Source organism: Hipposideros armiger, unplaced genomic scaffold (genome assembly GCF_001890085.2).
Source record: "Hipposideros armiger isolate ML-2016 unplaced genomic scaffold, ASM189008v1 scaffold_76, whole genome shotgun sequence".
Classification (NCBI taxonomy): Eukaryota; Metazoa; Chordata; class Mammalia; order Chiroptera; family Hipposideridae; genus Hipposideros; species Hipposideros armiger.
Window position 1 is genome coordinate 722677 of NW_017731426.1, and position 15335 is coordinate 738011.

The following is a 15335-nucleotide window of genomic DNA, read 5'->3' on the forward strand; positions in this document are numbered from 1 at the left end:
GGAGGGCAGTGTCACTGGCCCTGATAAGTGGGATCCAAACCAGGGCCCTCTGTCATCCCAAGCCAGTTCTTAACCACACGGCCGGCCCCAAAGAAGCATATTCTTATTATAGACCTATGTACCTGCGCTTTTAGATTATTTAAAGGGTACAATTGTGACTTATAAGGGTGATTGAAAGTGTAATTTCTTTGACTTGGAAGTTGGCTGGGCAACGTAATTTGAACACCTTAGTGTGCTTTCTAGACTTGGCAGCTTTCTTGTAATCCATCACCACCATGTCCCATTTTTTTTTTTTTTTTAAGAGGAAGAGTAAGAGTTTGTTTTGTGAGTTAACGTTGGGTTCTGGGTCCTCTGCTTCCGCACGCTGGAAGCTTGGGCCGGCCCTGCAGCTTTCCTCCCATTCTTCCCTACAGGCTCCCAGCAGCCGTCTCAAGCCCTGGAAATCTTCCTCATTCACTTTGGAAGAGCAGGTTCAGGCTGAGACTAGGCCTCACTCTTCAGTGTGTGTGGAGAACACAGAGGAGAGAACCTGAAAAGCCTTTATTCCTTAAAAGTCCCCCTCAACTCACTCTTTCCTTGGAATTCTAGCAATTGAACTGCATCCTCTTAACCTCATTCGAGAACTTTTATGTCCCAGTGCTAGATGTTAGACACAAGAGAGAAAGATAAGTAACACGTAGCTCCTGCTCTGCCAGCTCACAGTTTGTTATGAGGCTTTTGATTGCCTTGGAGAAGATGCTGTTGAAAGGTGTATTCAGCCGTGTAAACCTTAGTGAGAATGAAAGCTAGACACGGGTTTTGTTTTATAGAGTTGGGGACACTTGGGTGAGGGAAGAAGAGAATACTGCCCAAGAAGACATTACAAATACGTGGGAAAGACCTTGGCACTTTTTGTTAAAATGAGTTTATTTTTAAAATTCTGAAAGGGAAATACATTCATATGGTTAAAAAATGTTACAAGTATATTACGAAATTCTCTCTCCTTACCCTTGTTCTCCATCTGTCTAATTCTTATTTCAGAGTTTCTTTGTGTAAATATAAGCGGATATGAATATATGTTTTATTTACTTGTCCCCTCTTTTAACATAATGGTAGCATGCTCTGTACATTATCCTATATACCGGGGGGAAGGGGTGCCAAGAAAATGTACACATTTTAAGAGATGTTACCTATGTATTACTTTTCGAAGTTGAATTGAATAATGGTAGCAATGTGTAGTATAACGCTCGCTCAAAAGATGGCGTTAATCAAATGAATGCTAGTGTCATTCATTGTATTATAATTTTAATACAGTTTTTTCCTTTCTTAATATGTGTATACACTTTTTGGCACCCTCTGTATTTTCTTTTATTACTTAATATCTTATGGAGATTTTTTTAATGTGAATACATACAGAGCTTATTCTTTTCTATGGTCATATACTATTTATGGATTTAATTAATAAGCTCCTTATTGAATGGACATTGAGGTGCTTGCTCATATCTTACTATTATGATCACTGCTGCAACGAATAATCTTATATATACATTGTACATCATTTAGCATGTGTACTAATATACGTGCAAATTCCTAGTAGTGAAATTGTTGCATCAAGGGCTTTATGCATTTGTAATTTTGATACCCATGCCAAATTGCCCTCTGTGGAGTTGTTAACAGCTTACACACCAATCAGCTATGCCTGTTTTCCCCATAGTTCCACCTACGGAGTTTTTATCATACTTTGGATTTTTACCAATTAGATTGGTGAAAAATGGGCTAGCAGTGAAGTTTTAACTTCTGGGCTTTTTTTCATTTTATTTTGTTTTTTATGGTGAGTGAGGTTGTGCATCTTTTCTTAGAGTTGAGGCATTGGTATTTCCTTTTATGTGAAATGCCTTTTCATATTCTTTGTCTCTTTCTTTTGCTGATTTTTTGCTTGCCAATTACTAGGAGCTCTTTATGTAATAGGAAGCTTACCCTTTTTGATATGAGTTGCAAATATTTTCCACAGGGTTTTGGGCGTTTTTTTAACTTATGGGGTTTTTTTTTTTGCCCTGCAGAATCTTGATTTTTATATTGTTGAATTTATCGTTTTCTTTATGGCCTTTGCATTATCCTGCCCCCTATTGATGACACAAAATCATCCATTCCTCCTTCCACAGTGGTTGCTCACTCTCTTCCTACTTCAATCTCGGATTGACAGCAAAAACCTTTTGGTAACTTCCTCCCCAGGTCTGTTCCTGAGACTGTATTCTTTGTCATTGATAGGGTAGTCCTTGATAATTGTGTTAGGAGATTTCAGTGGTCTTAAAATCCCCCACTTCCTTGTTTGGAGATACTCTAGAAAACTGGCAGTTTCTTATAAAACTAAACATGCAATTATCATACAACTCAGCAGTTGCTCTCTTGGGCATTTATCCCAAAGAAATGAAAACTTATGTTTACACAGAAACCTGTACAGGCTGTTTATAGCAGCTTTGTTTGTAATAGCCCCAAATTGGAAACAACTCCGGTGTCCTTCAGTGGGTGAATACTCTGGGACGTACATGCAGTGGAATACTACTCAAAGGTAAAAAGGAATGAACGATTGATGTGTGCAACAACTTAGATGAATCTCTAATGTATTGTGTTAGGTGAAAAACATCAATCCCCAAAGGTTACAGATTGCATTATTCCAGTTATAAAACATTTTTGAAATGACAAAGTTTAGGAATGGTGAACAAATTAGTGCTCGTCAGGGGTTAAGGATAGAGAGGGGCATGAAAGAAGTGGATGTGGTTAGAAGAAGCAACACAAGAAATCCTCGTGTGATGGAATGGCTCAGTATCTGACTGAGGTGGTGGGTACATGAATCTCTATATGTGAAAAAATGGTGCAGAACTAAATGCACAGACACACACAAGTGAGTGCAAGTAAACTGGGGACATCTGTATAAGATAAGTGGATTGTATCAGTGTCAGTATGCTGGCTGTGATATTGTATTGTAGTTTTTGCAAGATGTTACCTTTGGGGGAAACTGGTTAAAGGAGGACACAAGAGCCTGTACACAGGATCTCAATAAAAATCTCAATTAAAAAACAAATCCCCATTTCTGCAAATACCAGCCTCACCAAAAGCTGCTATGTAGAGGCAGGTTCAGCAGGAGTAACTGGTGTTTTCTGCGTAAGATCAGCAGTGGAACAGCTGGGGACCTAGTGCTGGCAGTGGGATGTGGGGAGCAGAGCAGCAACTGACACGTCCAAGGATTCTCTGGGGCAGCCCACCTAGGGAGCTCATCTTGCAGTCTGTTTTGGGGGGGAAAGAACACTGGCTTAGGCTCCAATGCCTCAGAACCAGAGGGTCTGACATTGGTGGTTGGGGGCAGGAATGGGGTAGGGTTCCCAAGAAGAGCTTTGATATGGGTGGGTCCACCTTTATCACGCCCAGCATGTACCTCACTGTCATGGGGGTTTTTTGGGGTTTTTTTAAGATTTTTTTTATTCGGGAATTGGGGAGAGGGGAACAGACAGGTAGACAAATTGCTGTTTTGTTCTTCAGTCTAGTTGTGGAGGACGTCACTTCACTGGCCCATGTTGGTATGATCATTGTGCTCTTCCCGGGTGAGGCAATCGGTTGCCGGTCATTGGTCGGCTGCTCACAGTGGCTCCTGGCAGCTCACAATGGCTGCCGGCCGCTCACGCTGGCTGCCAGCCACCTGCGTAGCTCACGGCAGCCCACTGCAGCCCTGCTGCAACCTACGCCGTCGCCGGCGACTCACAGCAGCCCAGCTCCAGGTCGAGCTTTTGTTCATCATCTTAGCTGTAGAGGGCGAGCGGCACTGGCCCTCAATGTGGGATCCGAACTGCGGCCCTGCTGCTCAGAGCTGGTGCTCCCACGCGAGCTCTTAACCAGCTGAGCCACTCGGCTGGCCCACTGTCATGTTTTTTTTATGTACCTTGTGCTGTGCCTTTGGCTCTGGTATGAGACAGAACATGGATTAGCACAGTGCTTCTCAGAGTGTGGTATGGGAATCCCTGAGATCCCCAGGACCCTGCTAGGGAGTCTCTGAGGTCAAAACCATTTTCACAGTTATACTTAGATGTTAGCTAATTATGCTCATTCTCTTACAAGTGTACAATGGAGTTTTCCAGAGGTTACACGGTGTGAAATAGCAACAGATTAAATGCAGAAGCAGATACGAGACGCCAGCTGTTTTCTATTAAGCCGGACATTAAAAAGACTTACAAAAATGTAAACTAATGCCACTCGTCTCACTTTTTTGTTTTGGAAAATATAATTTTAAAAAAATATGTTATTTATGTTAACATGTAATGGGGTTATTACTGCTGTTTTTAAATGATTTAATAACTAAGAATTTTCTCAGTTTAATTTTTAATAGGTGAATATTGATATAAACTACATGAGCCAAAGCTCTTTGGGGTCCTCAGTAATATTTGAGAAGCGTAGGGGGTCCTAACACCAAAAAGCGTGAGAACCTTCGGCTAGCAGAAAGCACCTGGCCAGAAGCCGGTAGGCGTGAGTTCTCATCAGGGCTCTGCCGTGTGACCCAGGGACAAGGCATTTAGCTTCTGTGATTGATTTCTTCTTCTGTAAATGCTAACAAGCATCCTGCTCTATACATCTGAAAGAATAGTAAGATAACTCTAGATGAAAGGCTTTGAAAATATGATGTCCTTTACACATGTAAGGGAATTTCATAGCTATGCGACTAAACTGATGTGAGAAAATGTGAAGAATGAGGTTCATAGTGTGTCAGCGGACATCCTGTTCACTTTTTAAGTTTGTTCATGTTTGCATCTCCTCCTACCAGTTTCCTCATACATTTTATTTCTTTTTCTCAGTTTCTCAGACAACCATTTTAAGTATTAAAAGGAATTAAGTAAATACATCTTCCAAAGTTTACCATCAAGAAGAGATTCACGTTCCTGATACCTTAAAGTTGTGTCGCAAGGCCAGGCGTGCTAACTTGGAGAAACCACTTACTCGCTATGTGAGTTTAGGGAAGTTAACTTCTCTGTGATCTGGGTTCCTCATCTGACAAATGGGGCTAATGATACCTTACTTTCCAGGAAGATTATGAGTATGAAAAATAACACACAGGAAGCGCTGTGCCAAGTGCTTGGCACATAATAGATGCTCCGTAAATGATGGTTGCTATGATTGTCCTTAGCATATAACACAAGATGCAAGATTAAGTTTAGGTCTCCTACCCAGTCTTCGGTAAGGTTATTATTAAGCTACTTTATTCACCAGTTTGTTATCACTAGTTTTCATTGCATTTCATTTCATTCTTTTTTCTCTGCTTTGAAGGGCTATTGAGTGGCCAGACTTCCCCAACAAATACCAAACTGGAGAAACTGGACTCCCAGCAGGTGTTGCAGCTCTGCCTCCGGTATCAGGATCACCTCCATCAGTGTGCAGAGGCCGTCGCTTTTGATCAGAATGCTTTGGTTAAACGAATCAAAGAGGTAAGTATTATGGAAAAATAATGTCGCTAACTCATTATTGTGATTCCCTGTGACCCCTGAGTCCTTTTCTACTGGGCAGTCGAGCCAGTGAGTTTAGCTTTATGGGAAGCAGTCATTTTCTATCTATGTTTTGGGGATCATTTTTCCTAGCAGTAAAATGTGATGGTGAAAAAAAAGTGGTCTATACAGCTAGACCAATCTGGAGTTTGAATCCTGGTTTACCATTTATTTGCTTGGATGAGTTATTTAACTTCTCTTGGTCTCAGTTTCCTCATCTGAGAAATGGGGCTAATAGTAGTAACCTACCCCAAAGGTGGAATGAAGAATAAATTGCTCAGTAAGTGTTAGCTGTTATTAGTATGTGTAACATCCTGACGTACTGATTTGCTCTAGCTAACATTATATCTTCAAATTGACTTTAGCTGTTTCCTATGTGTAATTTATGTTTTATTTTCTAATGGTATCAGTTCTTTGAGAGCAGAAGCCTTGATATATCCCTAACGATAGTATTTTTCACTGTGTTAGCACCTGAAAAGCTCAGTGATTCTTATCGGTTGGGTGAAACAATTATGCCTACTTAATTCACAAGTAAACCAAAGAGCATGGTACAAATATTGAGTAACTATTGATAACTTCTTTTAAGCACTTAAATGTATCATTGCATGGCACACCTCTGGAAGCACCAAGGTATCAGTAAATACATTTTCCAAAGTTTTCAATCAAGAAGGGATTTATATTCCTGATACTTTAAAGTGGTGTCATATCAAGAAAAGGTCAGAAAGTCTGTCTTGGAGAAACCACTTAGGTGAATGGCACCCCATGGAGTTGTTTAACAAAATACAATAGTTCTGGTCATTAACTCAGGCCAGAGAAGCAGGTGGACATGAGGAAACACACAAGTAAAGGGGTGAGAATCACAGCAAATTAATTATCTGTTAGTAATAGACATAGTTCATCCTTGAGATTACAAAGTAGTTGATAGCTATACTGAGAGATTCAAATTTACTAATATCTCCAACACATTCGTACTTAACTTTCATAAAATGTTATATGCATATATGCTTCTCTCATGGAAGTCTTTTATTTGGAAGACTATTAAATATGACCTTTCACATTGGTTGGCATTGGTGTGGCCTTTCAAATAGTATAAACTATTTTACTACATTATGATCTACATAGCTTTTAGTCCCAAACATGACTATGCATTACAATCTCTTGGGTGTTTGTTTGTGTAATACTGAGTTCTCCTCTGCTCCCAGTAGTCTGATATGCAATCTGTGATCATTATCTTAATAACATTACCAAATGATTCTGATGCTGTTCTCCATTACCTGGGATTTGGAGACCACTGGCCTAGAGCCCTGTTATCCAAAATAAGTTCTACAGAACTAGTCCATGTAAAGATCAAACTTTTTGCATATTCCCTCACCACCTTGGAAAGTCACAGTGCATATTATCTTATTAAAGGTTCTTAGGAATCTTACAGTAAAGAAAATCAGCACTTTTCAAACTTTTTGACCTCAGAACTCTTATATTGGGTAACATCTATTAACATCTTACAGAAGTAGCTTTTTTTTTTTTTAGGACACTCTTTGTAGACGTAAGAAAGACCTTACCATTTTTTACTATTGTGCTAGAAATTAAGATGACATTAACTCTCAGAAGATGTTAGAATGAATCAACTTTTTAATGCTTTTGTTTTCTTTTTGAAAGGTGCTCTAATCTATGTTTGTAGTTTTGTAGTTTAGGAAAAGGTGGTATAGAAAGATTAACTCATACCAAACGGTGCTCCTCATTATACCACATTTTCAAGACTCCAGAGCCCTGAATACGTTTTAGAATCACGTGGGATTTTTTTACCTCTAATGTATATGATGGGAAATTTTACACACACACCCTGGAGTAGACAAAGAACTGTGAACCTTCATGTACCCAGTGCCCACTACTGCCTGCATCAACTTGTAAACACTCTTGTTTCATCCATACTCCCCTCACTTTCTGCCACCTCCTCAACTGGTCTACTTTGCAGTAAATCTCAGGCATATATAATTTCATTCATAAATATTTAAGTATGTATTTTTAAAAGTAAAGGACTCTTTTAAAAATCTTTTTAATTTCAATTTTAGACTTACAGAAAAGTCTCAAAAATAACTCAGAGAGTTCCTATATTCCCCTTACTCAGCTTCCTCTGAAGTGAGCATCTTACAGAACCTTAAGTACAATGATCAAAACCAAGAAATTAACTAAGTGAAGACCGTATTTGAATTTCTCCGTTTTTCCACTAATGAAGAACTCCTTTTCAAAAACACAGCCACATTACTGTTATCATACCCAAAATATTTAACAATAATACCTTAATTCATTCAGTATAGCTGAAGTGCTTTTAAGAAAATAATGATTTGTAGGTCTCACGCTAAACCAGTTAGATCAAAATCTTTGAAGGGTAGTGGGTGGGGAAGGGAGGAAGTTGAACGTTGGTATTTATGAGAGTGCCCTAGAATCTGTCATCAGCATTGAGAACCAGTGTTCTGGGGCATTCATTTAAAACAATCAAGCTGAGTTTAAAATTCTGTTTGAGGAACTTTTGGATTCACTTTGAGCAGTCAGTAGCTATACAGGATTGTTAGAAAACCTAGAACAGCACTCACAGTACTGAGAAGTACCTCCCTAGTTCTCTTAGGGAGGAGGAGGTGAGCACTGTTTCAGGGTTTTCACTGGTGACTTGTCTCTGTTGGAAAGTGCCAGCAAACTCCTGAAACAGACACACCCATCTGTGTTCACTTCAAACCTAAGAGTTGAAATTAGTCATTTCTAAATGAATAAAGCAGAGGATGTAGTTTTGCTCAAACACTAAATCTCTGATATTATTCCAGATGTTTCCTGGAAATTTGGTTGCGAGAGTGAGGAAGCAACATAACGCTATATGTGTTGAAAAGTAAGGGAACTTAACCATGGAGAATATGTATTAGTGGAAGGGTAGAACCTGGATCAAGCAGACGCCCATAAAGTTACAGTGCTTATGATCATTTACAGTGCTTTTGATCATTGGGTCAAAGGGAAACATGGCTATAACTGTGTCTGATTCAGACAAAAGGAAATCAAAGAGCTTTCCTGTTGCTAAATTTGGATGATGCTCTTGAATGACAAGTTTATGTTTTATGAATGTATGTATGACAGAGGAGTAGAAGATAGGGTGAGACCCTGTCTTCACAATCAGGGAATCTTGCAATGTACACTGACCACTACACAGAGTGACCCCTCAGTCAGCCAACCAATGGTTGCTGAGCAACCATTGCAAACCTACTGAGTGTGAGTTCCTTTCGGGTTTACAGGGAATTGTGACAGCCCTTGCTCGCTGAGAGTCACTCCAGGTGAGGGAACAAAGAGACACTGAAGGTAATATTAAAGCTAAGGCGCTATCTATGGAGAGTGCTCAATTGTGGTTTATAATTGAAGTTCTCTAAGAGTTAAAGATGAGGATATCCTGGAGCAGGTGAAGTTTAAGTTAGGTCTTAAAGGAAAACCAGAATTTGGGAAATGAATGGAAAGAGAGAGCATTGCTGGATGGGGGAACAGCTTGATAGTCTTAGAAGAAAATTGACTTCAGAGTTTCGGGGAACAGTAAAGAAATTAAGCTTGGTCAAAGAAATCTCTACATTAAGAACCACAGAATGTTGGAGTTGGAAGGACCTTGGAGACCTTGTGGTCCAAGGCCTTCATTATTTAGATGCAGAAATTGAAGACTGTTAGAGGAAGTAAGCAATTTATCCAGGGTCACATAGTGAGATAGTGGCTGAAATTACAGAATTAAAAATGAAGACTGAGGGCCGGCCGAGTGGCTCAGTTGGTTAAGAGCTCGCTCAAGAGTTTGAGCTCTGAGCAACAGCGGTTCGAGTCCAGCCCGAGCTGAGCAGCNCTCAAGAGTTTGAGCTCTGAGCAACAGCGGTTCGAGTCCAGCCCGAGCTGAGCAGCCGCTGAGCTGCCAACAGGTAGCAGGATGGCTCAGCTAAAAGAAAAAAAAAAAAAATGAAGACTGAGGGAATGATCCAAGATGGCAGAGTAGATACACACTGTGCTTGCCTCATCCCATGAACACATCAAAATTACAACTAAGTTATAGAACAGTCAGCCTGGAAAACCATCTGAAGTCTAACTGAACAGAAGTTTTATAACTAAGGATATAAAGAAGCTGCGTTGAGACTGGTAGGAGCGGCAGAGACGCGAAACGAGCTAGCCCGCAACATCCATGTGGCAGATGAAAATGGGGAGGGATATCTTGGCCACAGAGTTCCCCCACGGAGGAACAAGGGATCCCAGCCTCACACCAGGCTTCCCATCCAGGAGTATTGGTGCAGAGAAAGGAGCCCCCACAACACCGGGCTGTGAAAAACAGTGTGAATTCAGACCGTCGGGGTGGGATGGAAAGCTGTGGGAAACCCAGCCATCCTCTTAAACAACCCGTGCACAGACTCACAGGGACTCACCCTGGGCTCCAGTGGAGGGTCGGTGACTCGGGGGCATCAGAGGCACACGGGGAGCAGACTGAGGTGTGTGGCCTTGGTGGGGGCGGGGGGCGGCCCTGGAGGACAGTCGGCAATTTTCCTGTTTGGTTCTTCCTTCCTCCTGTGCAGCTGGTAGGCTGTCGCCATCTTTCCTGTGTAGAGCCCTCCCTCTATGCTTATGGCCAAATCTGAATCTGATTGGCCTGGTGAGCCCTGAAGCTCCTCCCTTTGAGTCACTGAGACCCCGCCACACCCAACCCCTTACCACAGAAGGCTTTACCTGTGGCTGAACCTTACTGGAGCTGGCAACTGGCAGCAGGCAGCAAGCGGCCTCGGTGTGTCATGACTTTTTGCAGAGCTACCCCAGACCTGGTACTGGTGGCAGCCGTCCTCAGTTCACAGCATGGCCTCTCCCACACACCTCCAGGTCCAGCACAGGCAGGGACCAACTGAGGATCACATTGTAGCTCCTACCAGCTAGTCCCTGAACAGTCAAAGGCAGTGGCTGACCTGGGCCTGCTCCAGAGCCCCTCGCAAGAGGCAAGAACCAACATACTTTGAGGTTGGCTTCAGATGACAGCAAAGCACTGCCCATTTAGCCCCACAAGTGGCACACCCAAAGGGTGGTCTCAACAGGCACCAGAGCCTGCTGGGGTGAATCCTGCTCCGTGGTAAGCTTCAGATGTGGCCAAACCCCATAGCCAGCCAGTCAGCGTGAAAATTGATCCCACCCAATGAGGTGCCAATAGAAATCAAGGCTCAACTATAACAGGAGGGCACACGCAACCCACACAAAGGAAAATCCTATAGCACCTGGCTCAGGTGACCAGGGAAGACTGTGCCAGGGCCCCACAGGCACTTATAAGGCCACCCAGCAAGAGATGTAGCAGATCTACCTAATACATAGAAACAGAGAAGCAGCCAAAATGAAGAAACAAAGAAATACGTCCCAAATAAAAGAACAGGAGAAAATTCCAGAAAAAGAACTAAATGAAATGGAGGCAAGCAACTTACCAGATACAGAGTTCAAAACATTGGTTATAAGGATACTCAAGGAACTTAGTGAGAACTTCAACAAAGAGATAGCAAGCATAAAAAAAGACAGAAACCACAAAAATGAACTAGTCAGAGTGAAAAATACAATAACTGAAATGAAGAATATACTAGAAGGAATCACCAGTAGATTAGATGAAGCAAAGGATTGTATCAGCAATTTGGAAGATGAGGTAGCAGAAAACACCCAATCAGAACAGCAAAAGGAAAAAAAAAAATCCCAAGAAAATGAGGAGAGTTTAAGAGACCTCTGGGACAACATCAAGCATAACAATATTTGCATCATAGTGTTACCAGAAGGAGAAGAGAGAAAGCAAGGGATTGAGAACCTATTTGAAGAAATAATGACTGAAAACTTTCCTAACCTGGCAAAGGAAATAGACATACAAGTCCAGAAAGTGCAGAGAGTCCCAAACAAGATGAACGCAAACAGGCCCACACCAAGACACATTATAATTAGAATGGCAAAATTTAAACACAAAGAGAGAATCCTAAAAGCAGCAAGAAAAAGGCAACTAGTAAATAATAAGGGAGCTCCCATAAGATTGTCAGCTGATTTCTGAACAGAAACTTTGCAGATCAGAAGGGATTGGCATAAAATATTCAACATGATGAAAAGCAAGAACCTACAAGCAAGAGTACTCTACCCAGCAAGGCTATCATTTAAAATAAAAGGACAGATTAGGAGCTTCCCAGACAAGAAAAAGCTAAGGGAGTTTATCACCTCCAAACCAGTATTACAGGGAATATTAGAGTGACTTCTTTAAGATGAAAAAAAAAAAAAAGACCAAAAATATGAATAATAAAATAGCAATAGTTACATATCTATCAACAATTACTTTCAATGTTATTGGATTAAATGCTTTGATCAAAAACATAGGGTGGCTGAATGGATAAGAAAACAGAACCCTTACATACACTGCCTACAAGAGACTCACTTCAGATTGAAAGACACACACAGACTGAAAGTAAAGGGATGGAAAAGATATTTCATGAAAATGGAAATGGAAAAAAACAAACAAACAAAAATGCTGGGGTAGCAATACTTATACCAGACAAAATAGATTTTAAAACAAAGGCTATAACAAGAAACAAAGAAGGACCCAGTAAATTTCCTCTTCTGGGTATTTATTTGAAGAAATTCAAAATGCTACTTTGAGGGAACATGTGCATCCATATGTTCATTGCAGCATTGTTTACAGTGGCCAAGATGTGGAGGCAGCCTGGGTGTCCGTCAGTGGAAGAGTGGGTAAAGAGGAGATAGTACATATATACCATGGAATATAGCTCGGCCATGGATGGGAATGGGTTCTTGCCATCTGTGGTGGCATGGATAGACCTGGAAGGTACTGTCCTGAGTGGAGAATGTCAGGCAGAAAAAGACAGATGCAATGTGATTTCACTTACATGTGGAATCTAAAGAACAAAATAAACAAAATGGAAACACACTCATAGCTACAGAGAACATTTTGATGGTTGCCAGATGGGAGGCGGGGTTGAGGAGGTGGGTGAAAAATGGGAAGGGATTAAGAAGTATAAATTGGTTGTTACAGAGTAGTCATGGAGATGCAGGGTATAGCAGAAGGAATATAATCAATGATATCGTGATAACTATGGTGTCAGATGGGTACTAGATTTATCGGGGTGATAGATGGGAGGGGGATTGGGGGACAGGGTGAAAAAGATGAAGGGATTAAGAACTACAAATTGGTAGTTACAAAATAGTCATGAGGATGTAAAGTACAGCATAGGGAATACAGTCAATAATTTGTAATAACTATGTATAGTGCCAGGTGGGTGCTAGATGAGTCAGGGGATCACATCTTAAATTATATAAATGTATAACCACTATACTGTGCACCTGAAATTAACACAAAATATTGTTGAATGCTAACTATAATTGAAAAATTAAAAAGGGGGGCAGGCGAAAGGGAATAAGAGGTTCAAATTTCCAGGTGTAAAACAAATAAGTCATGGGGATGTAATGTAGAGCATAGGGAATATAGTCAATAATACCATGAGAGCATGGTATGGTGTCAGATGGACTCACGGTGATCACTTCTTTAAGTATATAAATGTTGAACATCTATGGTGTACACCTGAAACTGATATTAAATTTTGTGTTAGCTATATTTTTAAATTAAAATCTTCAAAAAAGTGGATGAAGATCAAAGAAGGGTGTGTGTGTGTGTGTGTGTGTGTGTGTGTGTTTTGCTGGTGGTACACTTGACCATGTTTACAGGCCAATGGGGAAGAGAGAGGAGATCAAAGGTGAAAGACAGAAAGGGGATTCATAAAGTGAGATCCCTGAGGGGACAAGAGAGAGTAGGGTTTAGAGCCCTGCGGTCATTTACTTTGAGAGAAAAGGAAGTATATAGACAAGTTTATAAAAAGAGGATACCTGGCACAGATCAGTCACACCCAAGGAGCCTGTGTATTCTCTCTGAAGAGGGGAAGTCCTTTGTTGAGAGTGACTTGGGCAGTAGTATCTTGTGAGCACTGGGAGTCACTGAGGGTCAGCCACAGGGAGGAAACCTCGACCTTGTATTTCTGGGTGGTTTAGCATAGTGGTTCTGAGTGCGAACTCCAGAGCCTCACTACCTGGGTTCAAGGGCTGGCAGCGCCTCCACCTAGCTGTGTGAGCTTGGCCAAGTTACTTAAATCCCTCTGAGCTTCAGTTCCTCCTCCTGTTAAATAGGGCCGGGAATAGGATCCACCTCAGAAAAGTTTTTGTGAGGGTTAAATGAGTTACTGTCTATATCAAGTGCCCAGGACCATGTCTGCCATATGGTAAACACTAAAGTGTTAGCCCTTGTTATTGTTTAAATATAAATAATGACTAACAGAGAAAAGCCTACTCGTATTGCCATGAATTGCCCCATGTGAAGTTTCAATATTTAGGCCGACACCAGTAGCGGCCTAAATATTGACTCATTTTAAACAATACCCTGAACAACCCAAGTGTGATAAAGAACTAAATAGAGGCAAAACAGATAATTTTAGCCCATTCTGGTTTCCTTCAAACCCTGCGTGATTTCTTTCATACCATGGATTTGTGGTTTGGGGAATTTTTAGTGAATTTAATTGTTTATTCTGCTTTGTGAATAGCAAACTGGTACCTGGGGAACATGGGGCATGAGAAATGTGAGACTGGATGGCAGCGGATGATTAGACCCTGACTTCCAGGCTGTGGATACATCACTTATCATTTTGGTCATTTTTTGTGACATCTCATCATTTCTAGTTAAGGATTTGAGTTGACAGGCAGACACTTTCAGTTTCAGGTCACATCTGTCATTGGAATTTGGGTTAAATGAAAGAAAGGTAAAGGAACAATCGTCCTCCTACTGTGGTGCTTTTCCCCAGGGATGGGAGAGGTGGAAGGAAAAGGGCTGGTGGCAAGTGTGCGGCCCCAGGAAGACACAGATGAGACGTTTGCAGCGGCCTTGTCCCTGGCCTGGACCACGCTTCTGCCTCACTGTAGTTGCTGTCACTGTGTAAATAGAGTAGAATACCTTCTTAGCTAAGACAAAGCCACTAGGTTTATTGTGTTACTGTTATTATGTGCTTGCTTAAAGGCCTTGAAACTATATTCACGGTATGATTCTGGCAGGCTCTGTTTTTCATTCTTAGATGTGTTGATAAGCAGGCTGTTTTAGCGTAAACCAATGTGAATCATTGAACGGGAGATTCAGATGAACAGGTAAGGAGGAGCTGCAATCCTTAGAAAGCCGGACGATTACATAGGATTATAAAGAGAGCCTGACGTTTCTCTAAGGCAGCCCTTACATTGCACAAAGAAACCAAGGTCCTTGGAGTTTTTTTGGGGACGTGCCCAAGGTTTTTCTCCTAGTTAATGACTAAGATGATAGAAGATGACTCTTCCCGATTGCCAGTCTTTTTTTTTTCTGCTTTACAACTTAGGTTCTACTTCTCTGGAATTTCTCTTTTTTTTTTTTAGTTATTCCTTTTTCATGCAGTAGACACTCAACTGGTGTTTGAAGGAGTGAGCTACTCTTCACGGGTCTGCACGCTGAGCTGGCAGGGATTCTTTCTGTTGACAGCACTGTAATGTTTAAGACCTAGCTGGAGCCAGTAGTTGACCTGACTTCCTGTACTGTGTCTCCTCTCATGGGGCTGGGGGAGAGATTGATCAAGGTTACCTGAGTTGCTCAGAGTGTCGCACAAAGAATCAGTGTGTGAACTGGCATTAGCTTTCGTTCTGAGCTTCTCCCATCATTAAAAGCCTGCTTCATGTGAGCCACTGATCAGGTGAGGCTGTTACTCTTTGCCAGCACTCTGAGCTGTGAATGTCCTTTAAATGACGACATTG

At 41.3% G+C, this 15335-nt stretch overlaps 1 protein-coding gene across 2 annotated transcripts in view; it reads left to right on the top strand.

Annotated features, from left to right (window-relative positions):
• Positions 1-15335, top strand: part of BORCS5 (BLOC-1 related complex subunit 5) — an 84053-nt gene that overhangs the window by 55057 nt on the left and 13661 nt on the right. For both annotated transcript variants that reach the window (XM_019643270.1, XM_019643269.1), the window contains exon 3: positions 5290-5447. In XM_019643270.1, coding sequence (XP_019498815.1) covers positions 5290-5447 — 158 coding nt within the window. The remainder of the gene's footprint in view (positions 1-5289; positions 5448-15335) is intronic.